At 39.3% G+C, this 25,759-nt stretch overlaps 1 protein-coding gene across 2 annotated transcripts in view; it reads right to left on the reverse strand.

Annotated features, from left to right (window-relative positions):
* Positions 1-226: 226 nt before the first annotated feature.
* Positions 227-25,759, reverse strand: part of ccbe1 (collagen and calcium binding EGF domains 1) — a 34,252-nt gene continuing 8,719 nt past the window's right edge. Inside the window, exons 3-11 of one of the 2 annotated variants that reach the window (XM_022762883.1) lie at positions 11,520-11,572; positions 11,142-11,276; positions 10,037-10,174; positions 8,997-9,103; positions 7,384-7,492; positions 6,765-6,904; positions 5,302-5,337; positions 2,928-2,963; positions 227-2,571 (exon numbers count right to left, since the gene is read on the reverse strand). In XM_022762883.1, coding sequence (XP_022618604.1) covers positions 2,296-2,571; positions 2,928-2,963; positions 5,302-5,337; positions 6,765-6,904; positions 7,384-7,492; positions 8,997-9,103; positions 10,037-10,174; positions 11,142-11,276; positions 11,520-11,572 — 1,030 coding nt within the window. In that variant the 3' untranslated portion in view covers positions 227-2,295. Of the gene's footprint in view, positions 2,572-2,927; positions 2,964-5,301; positions 5,338-6,764; positions 6,905-7,383; positions 7,493-8,996; positions 9,107-10,036; positions 10,175-11,141; positions 11,277-11,519; positions 11,573-25,759 lie in introns of both variants that reach the window. The other variant, XM_022762882.1, reaches the window with a different exon arrangement.

Genomic DNA, 25,759 nt, shown 5'->3' on the forward strand with positions numbered 1-25,759 from the left:
GGGTTCACATAATGCATGCATTTTATTAGGCAATATTGATGCAAAGCAGTGTAGAAACTAATTTAAAATGATCCTTGCAGCATGTTTTTCTCTTTTTTCTACACATGCCGGCCTGTTGCTGCTATAAAATAATCATATTTAAATGTTTTTTTATTACTAGACAAAACAATGTGTAAAATCAAAGGAAAGTAAACTTTCCACACTTGCTTAACAGATGTGGTGAATCAGTTTATTCTGTTGTGGCTGATGAAATACTTAAGAAAACAGTTACAATCTGAGAGCTGATAAATGAGACTGAAGGTTTCTTGAGAGGGCTGTTTTTTGTTTTATTGCATGGTCTCATTATTCATGAAAATAAAGTGACATCACCTTGTTTTGGTCAAGCTCCCGAGATCATATCTGCAACTTTTTCTTCTTCCAAATAAAGACAGAGAGAGATAAATATAAGTTACGGTAAACAGAGGCAAAGGTGAACAAAGAGGAGTGAAACTACAAAGTCTATGACTTCAGAAAAGGCTGTGCGACATCCAAAACCTCATTCTCAGTTCAGAGGCCCAGCAGCTGTTCAGCCTCTTCCAGCTATGACTTCACAGCCCTCAGTATTTTAGTGAGGCGACCAGAGCGAGTTATTCTGGGTAATGTCAAGAAACTGTGTGATGTTACAATGTATAATTCTATTGGTCTTGAAAGGCATTTTCTCAGTGATGCTGGTTTAACACTTTATGTGACACTCTTTAGCATTTGTAATCAGTATACAAACATTTAATAAATCCTACAATTCTAAGTATTTATGTGTTTATCAACCTCTCATGTGGGCATCCATCCAGTGAAGGCTGGTGTATACACAGAGTGAATGTCAATACCAAAACATAATAACATGAAATACAGTATATCTTATAGAGGAAGTTATAATTGCTGACATGTGCATTAATAAACACTTGTCCTGTTTTCAGCTACATTGTAGTATGTTGTAAACCATCATGAAATGCTTGTATACTGTTTATAAAAGCTTAATAGAAGGACTGAAAGTTACCATCTAACTCAAATAAATCTACCGTCTCTAACTCTTTTATAAATGTTCTGAGTCTTAAGGCTTAGAAAACTCCCCTACATATAGTACATACATATTAATCTCAAGTTTCCAACACTATTTTCCATTACAGAGCCCATTGCTATTCCAGTCTTTAAATTTGATGTTGTACCATCATTTGCAATAGTTATGTTTCTGTTTTCTTCTGAGAAGTCAATGGAGTCTGGGAATCTATCCTTTTCATATACTGATTAAGCATATTGTAATGTGTGAGGGTTTCCTCAGTGATTCATTTATTTCCCATTGTTACGGTACTGCAGAAACCCTGATAACAAAGTTGCCTGGACTTTTGTACATGTCAGTGCTTTGGATCTTTGGCTTTGAGAAGGTCTCCCTCTGGTGGAGGATAGAATCAAATCATGTTAGAAATTCAGACGACTACAGTATCATCCACAAAGCCACTCAGCTGTTGCCTGGATGCAGCAGAGGATAGTTTTTGTTGACTGAATTTAAAGTTAGTTTAAATACGTCTGTCTTAGTTTAGATGTGCTTTAGATTTCATTTCATTTCATTGATGGAAGCAACACACCCTTGTCCAACAGTGGAAACTCTGAATTAGCAACTTTCATGCAGCAGCTGAGTTAAAAAAAACAACTGTCTTTACTGGACTTAAATAAATAATAAGACATAACCAGCCTGCTTTGTGGCCGGCAAGTCACTCCTTTCCATATTTGCAAAATTAATTAAAAAAAAAAAATGATCAGGCTAATTAAGTTAAATGCACAGAGTCAGGTTGTTGTCCGCTCCGTTGGCTTGTGATGAAAAAGTGTAATATAAATATTATAATATAAAAATAATCATTACTTGCAGCACTAGACAGCAGCAGAGTCCCAATGCAGTTTCAATGCTCCAGTCCAACATTCAGTCAATTCATCATTTATGTATCTGGTGGCTCACTTTCTTATAGTTTCTGTGAAGCAGAATAATACAGTGGGAGGAACAAATGTCTTTCATGAGAGACTTGTTTAATGTGCTGTGAAGGAACCATATGTTTCTGAAAATATAAAATTAAAAAAATCATGCATTTGCACAGTCTACTCATTTTGTTAAAAAATAGTCACACATAATCTTGTATATCATACAAAAATAAACATCTGTGATCCAAAGACATACAGTACATTCTGTTTAAAAACAGTTAAATAAGAAAAAAAAAGCAAACCACTTCAATATTTACACCTGACATAAAGTATTTAAATCCACCCTCTTTACATATTCCAGTCAAAGTCTGTTCTGTCTCTCGCTGGTTTCCTCTTCCTACTCCTCTTGGCCCCTCCTCCTGTTCGAGGTGGAGGTTCCTTGTAGTCCTCGCCCGAGCCTGTATCCAGACTGTCCTGGTTTTCTCTCCAGGTGTCGGGGACTGCAGCAAACTCCTCCCCCGGGGAGTGCATCGGTCGACCGTACACCTTGCTCTGCAGGTCAGCAATGTCGTTGCGGATGTCAGCCATCAGAAGGAGCAGGAAATCAAAGGAGCCTGGAGGGCCCTGATAGTCAAGTAGAACAAAAACAAATAAGGAAGTGAACCTATTTTTAAAAATATAATTAGATGAATTAAATTAAGGTTATGGAAAGATGAAATTACAAAGAGTGGCCAGTGAGTAATGAACTTTTTCCTCATGATTTGTTGACATTAGCACCATCAGTGTTTATCCAACATGATAATGCTTACTCTGTACGGGATACTATTTACTTTGAGTTTGACAGTATCATTAACTGTGCCGTTTAATGTCCAGAGTCCACAGTGGTCTGTTTTCCAGTCATGCTTTAGTTTAACTTTTGTTCTGGATTATAGCAACAAGTTACAATAGTGTGGCATCAGTATAGATAGCCAGAGTCTTACTGGTGGTCCGACAGGCCCAGGAGCTCCTCTGTCCCCCTGGGGAAACAAAACAAATATTTAGTTTAGATGACTTACAGTGGAAAAAAAGAATGAGAGGAATTCATAATGTTCTGGTTGGGGAACTTTTTTAAAGAAACATGTATAGTGACTTAGCCAGTTAAAGGAATAGTTTGACATCTTTGGAATGTGTTGCTTTCTTACTGACAGTTATGTCTGTCCCTTAAGTACATAAACTTCACACCAAAATCTCACTAATAAACATGTTTTATCTTCTGTATTTAATCCACACACCAACCTGAAATGTAAAAACACAATTTGTGGTTTTTTCATTTCCATTTTGGTTTATCTTTGGATTAAACAAACATGATGCAATGTGTTAATGAGTCATGGTGGTAGGTGTATCCACACTTGCTGTTTCCCCCTGCTTCCAGTCTTAATGCTAGGCTGAGCTAAGCTAATTGAATCCCTGCTCCTGCTTTATACAGTAGTTAACACACAGAGACATGAAAGTGGTATCAGTCTTCTGTCCTAACTTGTGTTGTCAAAACAACATGTCAAACCAATCCTTGCTGCGTCATGTGTATGTGCAAAAAAAAAAAAAGGTGCTGATCATATAATACTAAACATAATGTAAGTGTAGCATGATTATGAAGTTTCATGGCAGCCTGTTGACCTACGGTAGCATGCACACATTGACCTGACTACTGTGGTTGTTAGCCAGGCTCAGGGTCACACCGGGGCTGTGAGTGTTTTGGCAGATGGTTTGGATTTGTAACTCAGAGAGACAGATTACCATCACCCTCCAATCTATCCACACAAACATCCCAGCTGTACTGAACGGATAGCGAGGTACTGTGTCAATAAGGCAGATGCACCTAAGTTGTTCCATACGTGATCCGCAAGCTAAGCAAACAGACAAGCTTTTAGACCTCATACTTCTCTTTAGTCAGTGTGGCATGGATGACTGACCATTCTTGATGACAAATAACAAAATCTCCACTGATCAAACTTACAATAATTCCGAATGCAATGCTGTAATACATCGGCCATGACTAGCCACAGATTGCAAATCTTATCCTCCAAGATATTTTTTTTTTACAGAATCTAAACCAGACTCCTGTCTAATAATGATCATTTTTAGTTCTGATAATGTCTGAGTCTGCCACATATTATCTACCCAAGCTACTTCAACTGTCTGCTGTCAGTCTAAAGTCTGACGTCCTGCAGGATCACAGAGCTTCAAATTCTCACTTTCAATAGGCCTTTGTTTATTGTCATTGTTGCCACGGTCTTAGATAAGGCTCATATTAGTCAAACAACAGCTAAAAGTCTTTATTTGGGACTGGTTTACTTCCCATCTTAAATGGGAATGGGCCAATGTCAAACTCAGCTGCAGCGACTCCAAAGCACACTGCAGAAAGTCTGAAAGGGCAAAACAGACGTCATCTGCAGAGACGATGTGACTGTATTCTCCTGACTTCAGCTGCCCTTTGATTTCCATGTCTCTGAATATCACAAAAGTGAGAGAGAAAAATCTGTTTGAATGCCAAAAATGTGAAAAATGCAAACACAAATCTCACTGTAACCAGGATGGGCTCTGCATTGTGCTTCCTTAATCGGAGGCTTTCCCATCTGATGGAGCCTCTTTTTTGTTAACACTTTGCCTTAGGCCTCCCAGGAGAGAGAAGCAGAGAAAAACATTCCAGTTACCCTGTTGAAAAGCGGTTACTACGCCCCAGTAGCCAATCCAAAGCCTCTCTTTGTATAATCCATATGATATTCCAATTAATCGCAATAAGCCAGAGGTATCCACAGTCAGGTAGTTATTTGTACATGGCCACACATATACCAACTAACTATGCTCTACTTGTGTTCATATTGTACATACAGTAAAACTACTGTCTGGTACATTAGTCTTCCTCTCTCAACTTGTATCAACTTGTAGTTAAATACTCCTATCGTCTGCAGGGACTAACTCTGCCTGAGCAGCATCCAGCTGAGGATTTGTGAGTATCCTGGCACCTGCTTTGTTCTTTTCACTCTGCACAAATCTGGAGGAGCTGAGAAGCGATTCAGCTATTGAGAAATATCTTTTGACAGACATGGTGTTGGCAGTTGAGCCAAATTTATCTAGTTGGTACTTTCAAACTTTCTGCACCAACTTTTGTTTGGTTTCTTTCCTCTGAGACAGGACTCAGTCAGCCAAGAGTCAAATTCTGCTGCCAACATCTATGACTCCTCTGCCTGAGGGGTAGTGCACTGGACCCCAGCTCTACAGAGAGCAATTCAAAAAGAGACTTTTGCCTCTTATCAAAAAGAAAAAAAAATACACAGCTATGACAAGATAAGATTACAAAATAGCACCTGACCTCACCTTAAGGCCATCTTTTCCTGGTGCTCCTGGATGCCCCTGTTAAATAAAAAAAAGCATTTTATTTATGTTTCAATCAACTTTCACACTCCAAAGTCAGGTGGACTGGATATGGCAACAGCCCACAGATGTAAACAAGCATGTGATTGTCTATTTGTCTGTCAACCGGGTGACGCTCACACACACATACGCGGCATGGCGATGTATCTCGCACCCAAACAGAAATGTGTTAATATTCAATCCACTCTTTTCTCAGAAGACACATTCACTTTAAATCTTTTTTTGAACACAAAACTGACATCTTCATCGCGCTCCACCAGCACAGATCATCCAAGATTAACTGTGCGCATGCCCCCAGGCCGTTTCTGAGCGACTTCAGCTCGATGGTAGAGAGTGCTTTGATCTCCTTCCTGGGATAATCATCATTAAAGAGGCGTGACGGCATGGTATAAGGAGTAGGGCCAATATTCAGATCAGTATCAAGCCTCTGAGTCACATACGTTCATCGTCTCTGAAACCCTCACATGCAGTCAAACACATGTGACCTGGCTGCCAAAACTCATAACTGTGCTCAGAATTTAATCAGAGTTTTGTGTGGAGAGAGGACAACTCCCTCTTAGTCAGACCTCACCAGCATGTGCGCTGATTAAATGTATTAACACGGCCTGAATACAGAGAGCTGTGAATTAAAACACACAATAGAAGCAATAGTTTGTTTTGTAGTGCAAAAACACTGTTCCACATGTCTTGGTTTGGCATCATGCAACTTGTGATATGACTGATTGCAGGTGTCGATGGTTTGATTTATCAATAACGAGATTGCATAATACAAGAGTTAAAAAGAAAAAAGGCTCATTTGCCACATCCTGCACATTCTTGATTAAGATCCCACACTGCAACACGCAGGGTTCACACTCACAGGCAAGACTGAGTGCTGCACAAAAGCACAGCAAGCCAAAGAAAACAACTAAAGCTGTGGAAGGATTCAGTCCTCTCTGTTGTTATTGCCATTACCATTACCATGTGTCATCCTTTTTCACCTTGCAGAGATGAGGGCAACTTTAAGAGGTTGTGCTTTGTGTGCTTTTGAAATGTGTCAAGTGAAACATGAGACACTTGGTTGCTTCATACAGATAAGTCATTCACCGCTCTCCCGGGCCTCGAGTCACGATGCAGGATTACTAAATTATCCAAATCACTTTGGTGAGTTAAACCCGGAACCACGTAAAATCTTTTTTTAATTCTGCCTTGTGACACAAAGCAGAAGTGTGGAAGTGAACCAACAGAGAATAAAGGCAAATATGGTCATAAGAGCGTGGTTTACTGTATCCTAAAATTAATCAGAGCAGTCAGAAGACACACACATTCATACTGATACAGAAGCCTGCACTGTTAAATATGAGCAATATGACAAATTAAAAAATGCGGAGTCTCTTTAAACATAATTACTGTAAATATCAACTGACCACCGGTCCTCGAGGGCCATGTTTGATGTGGTACAGATCTGGTGTGGGTCCAATGGGCCCCATCAAGCCCCTGGGACCAGGAGGGCCAGGGGGCCCCAATAGTCCTTGAAATCCTGGAGGGCCCTCTGGTCCTGGATCTCCTAAAATAATCCAGACTGGTATTAGTTGATGAGATAACTGAAGTTATCACAGCAAAACAACACAGAGTTTGCAGAATAGATTAAATGCTTTATAGCCATGCTAGTGGTACGGCTCAGAGATGCGAGTCAGATGTGATATTTCAGTCAGTCCTGACTGAAATATCTTAACATCTATGATTGCCATGAAATTTTGTCATAACCCCCTGACTCTTCCCTTGGTAATAATTCTTAATGCTAATTAGCAAATATTAGCATGCTAACACACCGAACTAAGAACATTATATCTGCTAAACATCAAGATATTAGCATTGTCATTGTCAGCTGACTTTAGCATTTAGCTTAAAGCACAGCTGTGCCAAATAGAGTCTAAAGGCTGCTAGCACTGCTATAGACTCTTATACTATCCCTGCTGGACACAGGCCAGTGTCTTTATTCAGAGTCTGACTCCAGTTTATTAATTCTAGCTCTATGTGTTTTACCTGGAGGGCCAGGGAGACCTGGAGGCCCTGGTAAAAATATGGAGGACGTCAGGATTTTCTCACTGGTCATCTGCTCAGGGACGTCAGCACTGCTTGACAGCATGGCCATCTTAAAAAAGGAAGCAGATCAAAATGACTGAATGAACATGTCAACAAGAAGGCAACTACAAATAATGGAACTAACAATATATCAAATAGCCAACATAGAAACCTATAGATAAGTGTTTTTTCCCTTTATTTGGAAAAGATATCAAACATCCAAATGCATAACTGCACAACATCGTCCTTTGATTGTCATTTCTATAATTGTTTTACATACAATGCTTCATAAGGTGTGCACTGTCAAACAAGATAGGGAAATTACACACTGAAGGACCAACTTCAAGTAAAATTATGTTAAAATTATGTAGCCTGGCAAAGATGAAAGCTGATCTTCCATCTGCACCATGCTACAAGCTGTAACCCAGACAGATGGAGGGCCAGGCAAACCCCTCTACATTATTCAGCATGACCAGGAGAGCTCCTGCCCTGTATGCTAAGTGGCATCCTTGGGAAAAAAAGTTATCTTTGATCTCTGTGTAACATCATGTGGATGTAGCAATCCCAGAGGGAAACACGCAAAAGACCTTGCTATGCTGCAAAGGCCAGCAAATCAGAATTCATGCGCACAGACGTTCAGGCATATGCTTAGACACACACACACACACACACACACACACACACACACACACACACACACACACACACACCCACACACACACACACACACACACACAGGTTCACCTGCTGATCAGTAAGTATTATGCAAGACTGGAGCCCGTGACCTTGGGCACAGGTGTCTGAACTGCAGTGTGATCCTAAATTCAAACTCTAACCTTCCTGTGATATGAATAAATGAGAATATAATCTTATTCTGTAATAATGTGGTAGTAAGTTTCATAAGCATATATAGTATTTTCACTGTGTTTTCTTAATGTGTTGACATTAAGAAAAAGAAAAGGGGGTATACAGTATAGCTGTGGGAGCACCAAACCACACAGCTGGAAGCAATATATCATGTGTTACAGTCAAGAGGTGTTGAGTGCCACTGTTGACAGACTCGTGCTCAGATAGGTTCCGACGCCTGCGATTACACAGAGGTAAATGTTACACCACTGCTTTCACACAAACCGCCCACCAGCCCACACTTACAATCAACTACCTACAGTAAAGGAAACTTCCTGAGCATTTTTCTTTATGAGTTAATAAAATGCTATAATGTATCTCAAGAGAGTTGTAAAATAAAAAAAAATCTGGCTGCTGTTGTTTCTGAAATACCGTCAGGTATGAACTCCTTGGAGATAAAGCGAGACCTTTAGGTGGTAATAAAGAACAAGAGCAGGTCTGCAGATATTTACATTCATCTAAATCAAGAATGCGTGTTTTATCCTCACTGGAGCCTTTCTGCAGTCAACCGTAGAACAACTAGAAAAAGCTGCAGGATTGCAGGTTGCGAGATTATGATTTAAGATAAAAAATAGTGCAGTATTACAGGTAAATTTAATGGATTCCATCTTATATTTTAATATAGAAATGCGTATACATGCTTTTTGCTATCATTTTGTGGCCTTTACCTTCTGTTTAAGCTGCATGACAGACATCTTGATCTGTTGGAAATCGTTACAGGTGGCTGAGCAAGTTCCAGTATTCATCACATTGTCAGATTCCTCAAAGAGATGCACTGCTGGGAATTGGAGAAAAAAAAGTGTTTCTGTCATAGACGTCACCAGAAAACATTTTCTTTCAAAAAATCTTCCAAGGTCAGAAAAAGTCAAACCATAATGTCCCTTTACTTTGTTAATTAGTTGACGGACTTAACATAATTTAGGCAAGTCACATGTCTGTATCATTTTCATTTGTGAGACTTCACATCCCTGCTGCCCCGGACTCTCCACCCGCATCACTCTACCATCCCGTATTCACCCACCACTTTAAAACATTAAGCTTAAGCAATATACTTTCACAATCCTGTAAAAAGCAAAAACATGATGATAAGCACAAAGCTGACTAGCTCTGCTAGACTTGTCCTCGGCCTGTAGCAGAATGGACCCTACTCTGAGCTTGCATATATTTAATGGATGAGTGAAAGTGTCTGGACACCATTTTCCCCACTGTGTTACAAGGCAGAACATAAAGCAGGAGCATGGCTATATGAACCATCATTTCTCACTCTCCAGCTTCTCCTGAAATGTTTTAGTAGGTAATGGAAGATAAACTCATGGGAGGAAGTAGCAAATCTACAGCCTCTGACCGCTTCACTGGAAACTGAAGCTGGGGCAAAAAAAAAAAAAGAGACTTTATTATTGTCTGGACCATTTGTGATGTTTTCCTCAAATGCATCCAGCAAATCAGAACAGACCAGGAGTCATGGGGGCCGCAGTATGTTTGGGAGACAGAACAGTTCTGACATGCACAAGGAGCTGGGATGTGTAATGACTACCAGGTGTCTATGTTTGCAGTACCCCCTTTTCTCTCTACACACACACACCACACACACACACACACACACACACACACACACACACACACACACACACACACCAAATAACAATGTGTGGTCAGCTCCACATCACAGTCAGATGTGCCCTTGAATAAAGAGAAAATGTCCTCTCACCTCTCTCCCCCTTGGTGCATGTTTTCCCATCTTCTTCCAGGAAGTAGCCTTTCTCACACTCACACCTGTAGCTCCCCACAGAGTTGACGCAGATCTGAGAACACACAGTCGTGTTTTTGTCCGCACATTCGTCGATGTCTATACGTTGCAGTGACAGGGAGAGACAGAGGAGAGACGGCGAGCAAATGAAAGAAAGACAAAATGTCAGTTAAGATAACATAGAGCCCATTAAAATGCACAACAGCATCTGCAAACTAAACTCAAAGTATTTTATCACTGCTGTCCAAAGTAAACCATGTATCTCAAGATCTGGTGGCATAAACACAAGGATTAAGTGTATCTTTAAGGGTTGAAAAAATTCTTAATTCTAAACATCATAAAAAGTTGTTGCTTTGAAAATTTGTGGTTTTTAAAGGACAGTAAAGTTATGCAATTTCACTCTGTTACCACCATGTTTGCACAAATTATAGATAGAACAGTGTACTACACAGCTGCAGCATTCATCTCATCTAGTCAATATTCAACATATACGACGACTGTAACTGAATGAATATGAATTATTTTAACCTCTATATAGGCATTGTAGGTTGATCCAGAGAAAGTAAATAACTCTGAAAGGGTAAAAAACTACATAAGAAACCTGACATGAAAACATCAAGAAACAACAAAGTTGCTATTCAGATTAAATATAACATGATAATGTCAAAAAATACATTCAATTAACAACAATGAATGAATTGTGGGATTAAAAATGTAAAATTGTCTACAGTTACTCACATTAATTTATAGCAGTGTATTGCATTGAACTAGAATGGAGAAACCAGGCAATCCTATTTAACACTGTGCTGCAGTTTATTGCAGTTGAGTGAAGCTTTTTGCCAAGTTTGGTTTTGAAATGGAAATCACCAGACCAAGCCAGTCTAGATACTGTTTAAAGAAGTTTGACTTCCACTACTGATAACTGTTTTCCTGAAAGAGTAGAGTATACATAATGAGTGCAGGTCTCCTCTAACTGACTTTCCCCTGTTAAACATTTGAGAACACGAGGCATCGTCTTGTTTTTTAAAGGGGACTTATATTGATGAGCTGTTGTACAAAGTCTCACCCAGACAGTAGGGCTTCTCTCGCTTTCTGTGGCGCTCCCGGTCATAGCGGTAGCCAGGGTAACAGGTGCACACCACCCGACCAAAATTATCAGTACACTGTTGCTCACAGGGGGCGCCAGCGCATACGTCATAATCTACAGCAAGAAATGAGAACAGCAGCAAGAGAACACAGAGAAGGGAATCTCACATCCATCTTGAATCTTCAGGGAACATTGCTGGCACAGAACAGTGAATATTCAGTGAGGTTAAAACAAGAGAAAGTTGAGTCAAGTACATTAAAAGACAAAAAATCTTATGGAACATGATGGGAGAGAATTCCAAAATAATCAGAAACACACAAGACACTACTCACAAGATATCCAAACAGTTTTTCCTACCTTCAGGAATACACTGGCCCAACACAAACTTGAAGCCCTTGCAACATTTCTTTCTGTAACACACCAAACAGACACGCATGTAAGAATAAAAATCCAAGACACTTTAACATTCACGTACCAGGTCCCAGATTTTCACATAATGTGTAGGCTATAATGTTTGACACATAAGATTCATGCAGAATTTGTTGTGATCCAGTGATTCGGTCTGTTTTTACAATTGTGTTTATGTGGAAAACATCTCCATGAAGATTAATGTGGCCGGACTACACACGTACACACACACACACACACACACACACACACTGTTGTTACTTGTTCGTTCATGTCCAACGACACTCTTGTGAATTACACTTAAAATCCCCCATCAGGTTGACTATGCTGAATGCCCAGAATTTCCAATTTAGTTTTTGAATCCCTAATTGGCGACAAAATACCTGCACTAGCTTCACTCTTTTACTTTTCTGCCTTGTCATTTTCTTTCCTGCTTACTTGTTTCTTTTCTATCCAACACTCAAATTTTCCAATATAATCAACACATCTACACTCAGACTTTCTGTCATTTCAAATGGGCCATACAATTAATCTTTATTCAAAAGGTTTGTGTATGCATTTTTGAGGGTGAGAGAAAACAACTTGATGAGACAATGTGAAGCAACAAAATAATGAGCTTTCCTTTTAAATCTGTTCCATCATTTCTTCCAACATCTGTGTGAAGTCTTTCCAATCCCATCGCCATGATAGCGTATTGATGCAATATTTTATCAGCACAAGTCACATCATCATGAACCATTATTCATCCCTCGTTTACACTCAGCTCTGAGGAAAAGTGCTACCAGGTGTCGCTTTCAAACAGGAGGTGATTAAAAAAGAAATCCAATTACACCATGAAGTTACCGCAGTCTCACTCACTTTGATAGAGTCACTGAAGAAAGATTACTCTCTAATGCTTTACAGCTTTTATTCAGGAGCAGTTCTGATGATTCCTATGGGCCTGTCTGGTAATTTCATCTCATGGAAGCTCTCCCTCATCTGCTCACCAGCGTTCAAACACAAATGATGTAATTTATCAATTCAGTGTTTAGCATGTTCACCATTTTGTGGCTGATGGGAATGTCATTAGTTTTGCAGCTATTTACTCATACACTGGACAAAATTAAGGTTAAAAAGCTAAGGCATAGCTAACGTTACTGATTCATTCTGAAGCGAAAGAAAACCCTGCTCTGAAACACCATAGATTAGGAGGAAAAAATAAATAGATAAAAGAAACACAAGGAAATAATGTGAATGAATGTTGTGGAAAAGTAAGAAAAGCAGAACCTGTTTTCTGAGGACAGACTGATTGATTTATGAGCTCTCCCTCTCTTAAAGGCTCCATTAGTAACTTGGATCAGAGTGAGTGTAGTGCAGTGTTACTCTCTGAAAACCAAGGATCTCTCAGTTTCAGTTTCTCCATTTGCTACTACTTCGAGTTGTATTTATGAATCCAGTGACCCAGCTATAAATACGATTGTGCTTTTTCAATAACATCATCACAGACATATAATCTTGGTAGAACAACATAAATCACTGACTCAGCACCACTGCGATGCAATGCGTCTACCGTGTGTGCTGTCGACTCCTTTAAAAGTCATTTTTGATGGGTACAGGATAAACAGAGCAGACGCGTGTGTTTTCACTCACTGAATATTTACTACCTACAGAGGGGCAATAAGGACCTCTGTCACTGTACTCGAGGCTCTCACTGCAGAACATTAACCTGAAACTATTTCATTTCGCATCTTTAATGACACTCAACTCTGTGGCTCCTGCGGATGTGGTTACTGTAGAGGAGGAACAGTCACCACTCAGGAGGCTCTCAGTGAGATGAGAGCAAGCTATGTTTGTTTGTTTGTGTATATGCATCTAAATACACTGTGTGTGTGTGTGCGTGTGCGTGTGTGTGTGTGTGTGTGTGTGTGTGTGTGTGTGTGTGTGAGAAAGAGAGAGAGGCCTGCATTTGTGATATTGTGTGATTAGCATAACTGACAGACATTCATGTACATACCACTGTGTATACCACGCGTACCAAGCATAGAGTGTGTGTTTGTGTACATGTGTCTACAGGCTCCTTGTGTAAGGGAGGGGATGACAATCAATATATCCATCTTTAAAATATCAACAAGAACAAAGAAGAAAGTGAAATATAAGCAGAGCTGGCACAGATTAAACACTTTCATCACAAATGCCAACACATTTCTTTTTCATTTTCTATTGGGGAGAAACCTGGTTTTCTTAATCAGTTATAATGTGTCCCTTTAATGTGTCCCAGTTTAGCCTCACTAGAGGCTTCTGAATCTTTCTTCACCTTATTTAACATTATCTCCATTCTCCACTATCAACAGTCACAAGTTTCTGATTTTAGTTTAGTCCCTGCTGTCTCCACGTGATATCACCAACCATAGCAGCTGGTGTAATTATATTTTTTAGGAGGCACACATTAGCTACACTTCAAGCTTCAGCTGTAGTGTGTAGTGTAGTTGTGGACCCGCTAACCACGGACGTACTGTACTGTTTTGATTTTAAGCAAAACCAACTGTACTGTAAAACATACCAAACTGTGGATAGTTATTTCCACAGTATGGATCTATTTTTTTACATTTCAGCACACTGTGTGTTGTGGTGGTGTTTGTGGGTGGGAGAGGCTACAGCTTGGACACCCTGAGAGAGCTGGTCTGAGGACGGTTTCCTGTGTGACCCAATATTTCATGTCACAATAACATCCCCATGAGGACAGAAGGCACTTATAGCAAATAAGCAGCTTAGCAAAATAACCAGGGTTGGTTGAACAATCGTGAGAAAACAAACATCTACGTCCGTCTCCAGAAGATCATGAAAGAGGCAACATCGTCCCATGGAAACTGAATCCATATCTGAGTTCTGAGTTCTGAGGTTTTCACTAAACTGCATCTTTATTAAATTAGCATTCAGGGAAATGCTTTTTAGCCCCATAATATTCTACCTTATTGTTCTTTGTCTCATTATATCATTAAATAAACACATCTAAAAAGTCATCTTTGGTTACTTTGCAGATTAAAGGACTTTAAAACACAATTACAGTATTATCTTGCATTTTCCATTTTTACAAATTGATTCAATTTAAAATGGTTGATTTCTTATGTTGTCCCTTTGTTAACCTTTTATATTTTGACACATTTGGACATGAAAACAGGCAGACCCAGTGAGAACTGAGATGGTAATGATATGACCTGTCTACAAGTTGAAACAACATGTCAAGAAAAGACACTCGGCTGAAGGTCAGTGCGCTAAAGCAATGAAATAACCTCAAAGCAACGACATGATTTATATTCTGGGTGGACAAAATCTGTCAAGCATTTGGTATGGAGGGTCTCAGAGATACAATTCAGATATGTGAACATATAGGGTCATTACATTCTTATCACACACCAGATATAGATTTTTGTGTATGTGATCTAGCTGGAGTTACAATAAACCTAAATGCTAATAGTTGAAATCGCATATTAAAGCTATTGGTTAGTGCTGAAGCATTTGCTTTTCACTGCCTGCTTTGAAGTGTTATGTTCCAGTTGGAATAGTGCTGCCTTTTTGTCTGATGGCATGTTGTGGCAATGGTTAAAGGGGCTAGTTGTTACTTTTCCCTGCTGCCAAACAGGGTTTCCTGCCGTGAGCGGGTGGTGGTCATTCTTGCTTGACAAGTTCTTTGGCTATCGTTGTGTTTGCAATACAGAGGGTTATATTACGCCCTTGGAGCAGCGCTACGTTGGAGGCTACAGCTGCTATTGGAAAGTGACGAGACGGGCCAGGGCTAGCGTTAGGTTAGCGTGCTAACTTCAGTAGAAGAAAAGACGTGTAAAGACAAGAGTTAACACTGACTTTGCTTTCCCCTGCTGGAGACAGCTCTTGGCGAGTAAAGGAATGAAGTTTGATGAACTCGCAAAGTTTCTTTTAGACTGGATAGTAAACAGATGTTAATGCTAACACTGGCTATGTAGCAATAGCAAAACTTTGACACACCTTTCCAAAAAGGTAACTGTTGAAGTTGCTTGAGGTAAAAGTAACACTTTTAATAGATGCAGTGTCTATGAAGCATGGTAATAAACTCTAGCCTCTGCTAATGCTTAAATCGAAAAGGATATAATTCTTTCCAAACAGCTTTGTCTAGATTTTAACAACCGTCTCAGTCAATATCTGGCATTGATTCCCTGAAAGCTATTTAACAGTCTACCTCAGCTCCTCTCACACTGTTTGAACAGCAGAAACAGCTCAGATCTAGATCACTCTCCACACCGTCACACTAGGGGACAGTTTAAGAGCGTGACATGAATTTTTCTTTGATGTTTTAGCATTTAACTACTATCCAAAAGATTAAGCATGGGTAATTAGAGATGAAACTCTTTATAATATTCAGAACACAAAACAAGAGCATGCTGAGCAATGACACACAGAGTCGTAGCACCTTTCATAACAACAGCTAAGAATAAATTCCTGCGCAAGCTTGTTAGCTGCTCATGAACTTCATGCAAATCAGCAAAAAAATTCAAAACACATGTGGATTTCATTCATATTCATGAGCGAGAGAACAAGGCGGAAAGATATCCCAGAAGCCTTCATGACACTCTTCTACAAGAATATCAATGAGCAGAGTTTGCACAGTCACATGTCCACACACACACACAACACACACACACACCCACACACACACCCACACACACACACACACACACACACACACACACACACACACACACACACACACACTCACACACACTCACACACACAAAATACAAGCTTGTTGAATGACATCTGACTACAGACACACCACACTGTGAGTCCTGCACTTGTTCAGAAAGAGCAGGACATCACAGGCGATTAGTGTTTTGCCACCTGTGCCTTTTTTCACCCTAAAGGTTATTTAATTTTGCCAGTGATCCATATCATTTTACACGGCCCCCCCAAAATCTAGACATAGATTAGTCTGACCTCAGTTACCCGGGGTGAACCATAAGCACTCTCATTACCTTATAAACAGAGGACCTCTCTTGAACCAACATGGTGGACCAGCCTGGCCTGGATTTGTCTTGTAAAGAAACACACTAATTCACACAGACACTTATATACAACTACAGAATCATTCAGTCAGCATAAAAAGTGCACAAGAATGATGAATTAATAGATGTGCACATGAGGGGGCCTCTTCATCACATCGCAGCATGCTCTCCTCTCTAACAGGGATAACAATTACAAAACTGAAGGGTATCACACACACAAACACACAGCTGTGAGACAACACATGCAGTCTGCTCACAGGAGGCTTATTTGTCTAGCATTGCTGCCAGTGATATACAATAACATGTCTGCATTCCACACGAGAGATGTTTTTCAAAGTGGAGAGTACACTCTCTAAGTGCGATATAAAAACACTAATCAGTTCATAATTCATAATGTAATGATCGCCATTCTTTAAACTAAATGTCAGACTATATCTAGTTCCAGTTTCCCAAATTTCCAAATTTTTGTTCATTGTAAATTCAAATATTGGACAAACCAGACGATCTGTAGGTGTCAGAAAGTTGTAATTGGCATTTTACAATATTTTATAGATTAAATGACTCATGACTCAATATAAAAAATGCATTCATTAATGATGAAAAAAGTGCTAGTTGGATAAAGGATAAAGGATAAATACACTGACTTGACTTGATTAATGTTGACTGTTCACATACTGTAGACCTTTGCTGCAGAAGTGTCACAATGCTGCCAAGAGGCAATCAGCAAGTAAATGCTTCCAAGAGAAATGAGAGGGAAGTAAATATTAGTAGATAAATATTTGTAATAAAGATTCATCATTGGCTTTTTAGCTGAAAAGGATGTTGACTGTTTGCAGTTTGAAAACATCAGGGGAAAAATGTCTACTCTTTGTCACCGGAAAGACATAAAATAATATGATTTGTGATATTTTTTCTTCACTTCTACCTCGTGTTTGGGAAACAGAAAGACATAAAGTATGTAACTGAAAAGTAGCTGATAAATGAGCTTCTGATTATTGTGACTACAATCAACCTCCCCACAGATCTGACTCCATATTCATTAATCAGTGTCAAAGGCCTCTAAATTATTTCCCTGCTTATTGAACTACCCTCTTTAGTCCATCCTCTGGAGTCCTCTACAGCTCAGACTTGGCTGCTTCTTCTTCTCTCCTTTAACGCCACTGTTTGACTTTTTTTTTTTTTTATTCAAATTCCACGACTTCTTTTCAGTGACATTTCACTCTTCGTTCTCTCGCCCCACTTGCGTCACTGTTGCATCCCGCGTCATTGTCATTAATATCTACCAGCTGCCTCATACTTAGCATGAAGAGGCTGCAGTTTGTTTTTCCATTAAAAATTATACCCTCTACAAGATGTGATTGTTGACAGGACCATGGTTGCTCCTGCTTTAACTGCCAGGAATTCAGTCTGATCTTCAGCTGCATGTTGTCCAAAATCTGCATCGAAGGCATAAACCATTTAGTCTGTTTGCACAAAACCATCTGTTAAATTAGACATTTCCTCATCAACAGTAACTCAGGTTCAGTCTATGGTCTGGACTGAAGCACTTCCCTCCTCGCCAGCCTCCAGTTCCTTCAGTTCTGCCTCATTTTAGCTGCTAAATCGAAAACCTTTGACTTAATCAGCAACACAACTGATCATCTTTCCCTGTATTCTGCACGTACACAGACTACTTGGCATCCAGTACTCTTGACTAGCAGGGTCAATGCTTCACTCACTCTCAATGCTACATAGCAGGATCTCTCATTGTCCTCTGCTGTAGACTCAAAGTCTGATTTTCTAGCACTTTCAGTTATTAAGCGTGTCACAGATAGGCCTACATTAAATTGATGTTCTTGTCCAACTTGTAATGATCCGACATCCTCATGTTTAGTACTTCTTTTGGAGAATGAGTGCTGGCGGCATCATGAAAAGAATAATAATACTGGTAAATTAGCAATCAGGGAAATAATGACTTAAAGGATAATCACCCCCGAATCATATTTCTTGTGGAGTGGAGTGGATCGAGTTGTTGGTTCTATCAGAAAACTTGCACTCAAATGAGAGAGGCAGCGTTTTAAGGTTATTGGTCGTTCAATGAATACAGATAAATATTTGTCCTTTGAGGAAAAATTTAATTCACTCAACTCTTTCCGCAAAAATAAAAAGCTTTTTAATGACTTTTACACCTGATCTCCGTTTTTATGGCAAAGTTACAGTCAAAACATCTTGATCGCTCCCTGATGACAGGCTACATTATAGGTCATAAACCCTGCCTGCTCCATGTTAGCGGATGTTTTAGGTAGTTCTGATATGTGTTCAAGTGTTCATTTTTGTTTTTAATTAGTTATTTAATGCTTTAAAAAGGAGGCGTGACATCATGATTGACAGCTGTGATTGACTTGTGATTGGGTTGGGCGGTTGTACGGGTGGGACCTGGATACTGCGGCTCCACCACCCGTTCACTGCTGCACTGACTCTCGCTCCATATAACGTCACTGGTTCAAGATGGCAGCCCCTGTATCCACGATAGTTTGGCTTCATTTTTGTAGAGTGGACGGAAGCAGTGACACGTCATCCATCTACAAATACAGTCATTACACTGAATGAGTATTTTATATTTTATAATCCCGACAATAGTTGCCAGATTAAGAAATAATGTAAATAATTGTCGGTGGCTGCTCTAGAATAACATAATATAATGCTGGGAATATCTTCATATGATTAGCTGTGCCTTTGTATGTCTGCAGTTTTGTATTCCAATGTGTATCCAACACTGTGTAACTAATGTAGACAAGTTAAAACACCCCTATCTAAATATGTTCTTCTGCCTGATGAATATTGTCAAAGCAAAAATAATCAGTAGGGAACAAAAAAGTCAAACAGGAGGTCAAACTTAAACCAGAAACTAGATTAACCAAAATGATTTGTCTCCTCATTTTATAATCCTTATGGATTCCTGATTCTATTACTGTACTACATACACACCATAAATAACATGGATTCATAGGATATTAAAGACTATTTAAATGCTGTCATTTTCATATAAACTCTCTCAGTCATGCCTAGAAACACACACACACACACACACACACACACACACACAGCCTCCCTCTGCAGCTCCAGGGTCACCACAGTGTAATATAAACAGCTGAACAAAGGTGCACTGCAGTTTGTAATTCCTCCTGGTTTTGACGTGTGTTCTGGAGATTCACATTATGTAATTTAGAAATAAAACGCACAACATATCAAAATGTGTCCTATACTTCTATAAGCACACACTGGTCTACAAATGACGAAAAGGAGATCAAGTTTAGCAACACATCAGGGATTCCAGAGCTAGACATAACTACAGTGTGGCCCATTAGGAAGGACAGTTACTTTTGCCAGTGCTGTGTCCAAAAGAAATAACCCCCTCAGGAGAATGGGTTTATAGGAATACATAAAAATACAAAATACAGAGAGTGTGTTTTCAGAGTGCCTGGATACCTTTGTGTTTTCCAACTCTCCAGACTGAAAAAACAAAACACTCTTGTAAAGGTCATTTATCTCGGTAAAAATACTAGACTCAGAAAAGGAAGTCGTGATGGTTCATAATTCACTGACATTCCTCTTTTAAATGCGTTGCTGACATAATACAGCTATGCTATATTATGTCCTGTAATTGTGACTAATTACAATGTAATAAACGTTGATTGTTTGGAGATGCCATAAAAGGTAAAAGCTGTTGGAGGAATATGTTTTTCCATAAGCTGATATCTGTCTGTTGGAGGCAGGCCATTTCAGACAATGACACTTACAGCATTATAACCCCAAAGCACTTAGCAGTATAACGCAGCATGAAGACTAAAGGGACATTACACAGATCACATGTTCCAACAACAACTCAGCTGTTCAAGTGCTTCATGTACACACTGAACTTTATAAGAAAGGATGGATCAGGCTAGTTGTTCCTGGCACAATCCCTCTACTACACAAATAAAATGTTAAATGTTTAATGGTGTCTGGTGTTGAACTAAGATGGCATCAGATAGAATATCTGAACTAGGAAGAATGTCCAAAAGCAGTTATTGCAGAGCATAGTGTTCCCTACTTATACCAGTATACCTTACAACATGGCTTGTAAGCAACTTTGAGTGTCTCCACCTGTTGCTCTTAGAAGATTTACTTGGAAAAAAAACAGATATTTTTACAGCTGCATTAATAAGGAACAGAAGAACTCAACAAGCTGCCAGACACACAGCCCTGACATATTATCACCTTATCACACAGTTAACGCTTATGTTAGAAAACAATAGTATACTTCCACATCCACCAGACACGTAGAAATATTATCAACCCACTGGAATCCATAAAACCAAAACTGTGAGCTTAATGGGGCTAAAAGGCTCAGTAGAGCTGCACATGAGATAACCTCCTGTGGTTTCTTCACTGCAAGCAACTCCTTTTCACATTACATGTAGTCATCTGACTGAATATTAATAACTTAATGGAGCTTAAAGGGCATATTGAGCACACCATGGCCCTGTTGCAAATCAAATTGTTCTTAATGCATGGCTCAACTCTGCTGACGTCCTGAACATCCAAGGAGGTCACTTTAAAAACGAAACGCTGCTGAATGGACAGAAATATGGTATAGTATAAAACAACCCAGCAGGTCTTTCTTCCATTTAAAATGAACGGGTATCTGCAATGCTGTTTCTATCTGTATCCAGGGTGAGTGCGTATACGTCTGCCCAGAGAAATAATGGCGCCTCATTTGATCACTACCATGGTACATTAACATAACCTATTGGTTAATGACTGTTTGAACTCAGAGCTCACCGCCCGCAACAGTCGCACAGCTTTGATACAAAACCCCCCTCTGGTCAGGCCCCACATTTAAAACAAACAAGCAGTCTGGTTTGAAGACTCTGCAAATGCATCGCTCAATTTAACGTCCCTAATTCAAAACTCAGCTTTTAATTCTTGCCCTTTTGTTTTCATTTTCTCTCTAGTGACACAACGTCAACAGGGCGGCCTGGTAAATGTGAAAAAGGTAGGAAAATATGCTGTCACAGTGTGTAGCAGCACAATACAGACACAAGTTAAAGGGAACTGTTTTTGCTGGTTATACAAATGTCTGTCATTATGGTTACTGCAGTCTATTAAATGATACTTCAAATTTTGAGAGATACACTTCTTTACTTTCTTGCTGAGAATATATTTAGAAGATTGATACCACTGTCTGTATGTTCACTTAGCTTAGCTTAGCATCAATACTGGAAACAGGGGGGTACAAGTACCCTGGCTCTGTCCAAAGGTAACAAAATCTGTCTAACAATACCTCTAAAGCTCATTAATAATTAATCTTATATATTGTTTGTTTAATCTGTGCAAAAACAAAAGTATAAAAAAAATTACATTTCAGTTTTTGCACCTTCTTTAACTTTTGGACAGCACTTGGTTAGGTGTTTCCCCCTGTTGCCAGTCCTTATGCCAAGCTAAGCTAACCAGCTTTGTACCATATTTGTCATATATCCATGAGTGATCTTTTCATCTAATGCTCAGCAATAAAGCAAATTAATGTATTTCATAAAATGTAGAACTATTCTTTTAAAACAACAAATACCTTCTCCTGATTATTCATCTGTGAATCTGTGTTTCCTGCTCAAAAAGACTCAAAAAGTGACTTCATGGACCAGAATGAGTTGGGTGTGAGGTTTGCAACAGTGAGTCCACAGAACCAGGCCACATCAAAAACAGAAAACAAGTATTCCTGTCTGTCTGACCAATACGCTGCCATTTAGGAAATGAATAATTGTTATAATACATAGCAACTGAACAATGGCATGGCTGAAAAGGGTCACTTGATATAAGGACCTCTCTCCATGTGCAGCCTGTTGTGCTGCCATTTCCAACATAATCCAACAAAACTGTCAGTTTTTCAGTGAGACCCACTGCAGCAAAGGCACTTGAGCTCTGCTCAGCTTTGGCGGACAGCTGGAGCCAAAACACTACTAGTCGGCTGTAACAGAGGCAATCCGAGCTTCTGCCTCTCTATGTTGCTTTTCCTCAGTGGTGTACCCGCCTCATACAAATCGGATTTGACTCTGACCACATGCTGTACGATGTGAAGTAATCCATAATGAAATCTATCTGCTTTTGTGTCACATTGAGAGTAAAGAAACTCAATTTTTCATGTATATAAACTTTCATTTAAAAAGCAGAGGGCAAGTGCAGGAGTATGGGTGATGTTTCTGATCCTGACACCTCAGGAAATTATACAGAGCACTGTGTCTGTGGCCTGTTACAGTAAGCTATCATCAGCCCTTCCATGTGTTTCTAACTCAAACCATTCTGCTGGACATAAGCCAGATATTACCAATCCCCTTCAAACACTGAAGTTCCACTGAAGTTACTGTGAAAGCATGCAACTTCCACTTGCGGGAAATGCTAAAAAGAATCTCAAAGGGGTTTATTTGTAATTTAATTCCTTTGTTTTTATTCACAGATTCAACAGCTCATTATGTAAACAGTGTGGAAAAATCTGCTAAAAAAAAAAAGACAAACTGCAATACGATTAGCCCTGCGAAGCAAATGATGCAAAAAAAAAAAAATCAGATGTAAAAATGGATTTAAAGAAAACTGGTCCCTAAAGACCTGGCCTCCTGACAGGTGAACTAAAATCAACAGTAGTTTATAACAGATTATTTGCCTTTAAAATGGAATATCTTTCATCCCAGAGCAGAAATGTAAGATTGACTCCAACAATATCCATAAATACTTGAATGTAAAAAGCAGATGTTCTTTGTTTCTCAGCAAAGACCTTCCAGTAGTCAGAGTTGGTCTGCCGTGTCACTACCACATCCGGATGATTTAAAAAGAAATATCAAAACTACAATGGAAAAGTGGCTTAAATTGAAAAAGAGCCCTCAATCAATCTTCGATCCATTCAAGCTTCATGACAATGAAACCGAAAACCAGTACGTGAGTGAGAAATCCAAACACTTCATTTACTTCAGAGCTCCTAATGGCTTCTCAGCAATCACACTTGGGAGAATCAAATGAAGTGTTATAAAGCTATGAGAAGTGACAGGCGGCACTTTGTGTTTAGAGGACTGGATGAGTAGAACTTTTTTGTGAGTTTGACTCATAAATATGTGCTGGTTTCCAGTTTCTACATCCCCTGTTTTTACTCATGATTGCGATATGGCTCTAGGAATGGAAATGTCAGTCGGTCCACCACTTTGGTCCAGACTCCAGACTTTGGTCCAAACAGCTGCCATGAAATATTGTACAGACATTCATGTTCCCCTCAGGATGAACCCTAATAACTTTATTGATCCTCTGACTTTTCCTCTAGTGCTATCATCAGGTCAAAATTTTAATTTGTCTAATACTTTGGTTTCTGATCAAATACCTGCAAATTAATGTAACATTCCCATCAGCCTCAACTGTACTGCTAGTAAGTAACTGTTAGCATGCTTACACACTTGACCGTACGCCCTCACAGCCTCCTGTTGTTCTGTTCTGGTTTAAGCAGTGTGGCCTATCTTTTGTTAGTTGTTCACTGTCAGGAGACCAGATATGCATTAAATGCAGGATATCTGATATAAGCCTTGTCCTGAGGTTGTGTCACAGCTGGAGACGATAATCACTCGATGTGATGTGGTTACTGTATTATATTTCTCCTTTTACCTGTTTCACATGTTCTCCTGACACACATGTGTAAGGTAACTGAGATGTGTGGTATGTGACATATGTTAGCCCATTTGAGGCTTTGTGGTTTTCATGTTATTTTAATACTTACATGTAGTGAAACTTAATATTCTGTCCGGGGACTGCACATAAAAATTAGCCAGCATTGGCTAACTCAGATTGCAGTCTTATAAATGTGCACATTTCCTTACATATAAAACATACTTGGCCTTCTTGAGGGCAAGGAGGAAGACAAATGAGTAATTTAAGCAGACTGGCATGATGTAGTTCTACAACTGCAGTATAATAATGGTCTTGACATTTAAACACACTGATGATGGTGGTGGTGGTGAATATCGTTAAACTGAATTACAACTGACAACAAATACTGACATTCATCAGCATACAAGCAAAATTCTCAATGGAGGGGGCTACATCTGTGCTACCAAACATGAAGCCCCTTTTTCAATGTGTATTATTAACTTTAAATGCTGCAGCTGTTTACAATTTAATATGACTGGTATACAGCTGTGTGCTCACTGGTGCAGTCGAACATTTCCTTTGGCTAGCTGCTGTCCTTCAAGACTGATAAATTAGCAGCTTATTCTTTTCACTAATAGGAGAATAAATTAAGGCTTCAAGTGCCCCTGTGATGAATAACAATCAGCTATCGAAAAGAATACACACAGAGTTAAAAAACGCCCAGTTGCTATAAATTAGCTGATTAACTTGTCAAGAAGTTCCTGTTTGACAGTAACGGATGCATAAATACATTTTTTTTGCAAAGTGCTGCTATATTATTATGATTTAAATATATCTTTTTTTCTGGGTAGAATGTAATTATATGTTAAATACAACTAGAGCACTGTCTTGAATGTACAGAGCAGAGGCGTGGAGGCAGAAAAACCACAACCTGTGCTTTACATATCACCACATCTCTTAACCATTGCAAAACCACAGCATGAACAAAGCGTGACCACACTACAGTTCTCCACAGAAAGAAACAGATGGGTGAACGAGCATCAGCCAAAAGAAACAAGAGTGGGATTTTAAGAAATCAAAATATCACAAAAAACTCAGTGAAACATGGTTTACAGAAGGAAAAATGCCTGTGATCTGAAAATATTAAGTTGAATGAGAAACAGACCCCACAAGGTCTCAAAGATCACCAGGCACCAAATCAATCTTACAATTCATTTCATGTAGGATGTACTACCTTTTAGTGTGTTTTTCAAGGTTGCAGCACTTATCAGTTAACACAGATGCCAATTTCCTATACCTGTTCCTATGTTAACACAATTGACTTCACTCTGATTTTAAGGATGTCCTCTAGTCATATATTTGATTCACAGCCATTTCTTTTCACGTTCAGTCCCTGTTTCTAATTTCGATATTCAGCCAGTTCTGTACTTTAAACTTACTGTTTGTTAACGACTGTGTAGTGTTACGATGGGCAACAGGTCGGAATCATCCAAACAGCAGATGTCAAATCATTCAGATACAACAACTCCAGGC

This window comes from Seriola dumerili, unplaced genomic scaffold (genome assembly GCF_002260705.1).
Source record: "Seriola dumerili isolate Sdu_G_001 unplaced genomic scaffold, Sdu_1.0 BDQW01000450.1, whole genome shotgun sequence".
Classification (NCBI taxonomy): Eukaryota; Metazoa; Chordata; class Actinopteri; order Carangiformes; family Carangidae; genus Seriola; species Seriola dumerili.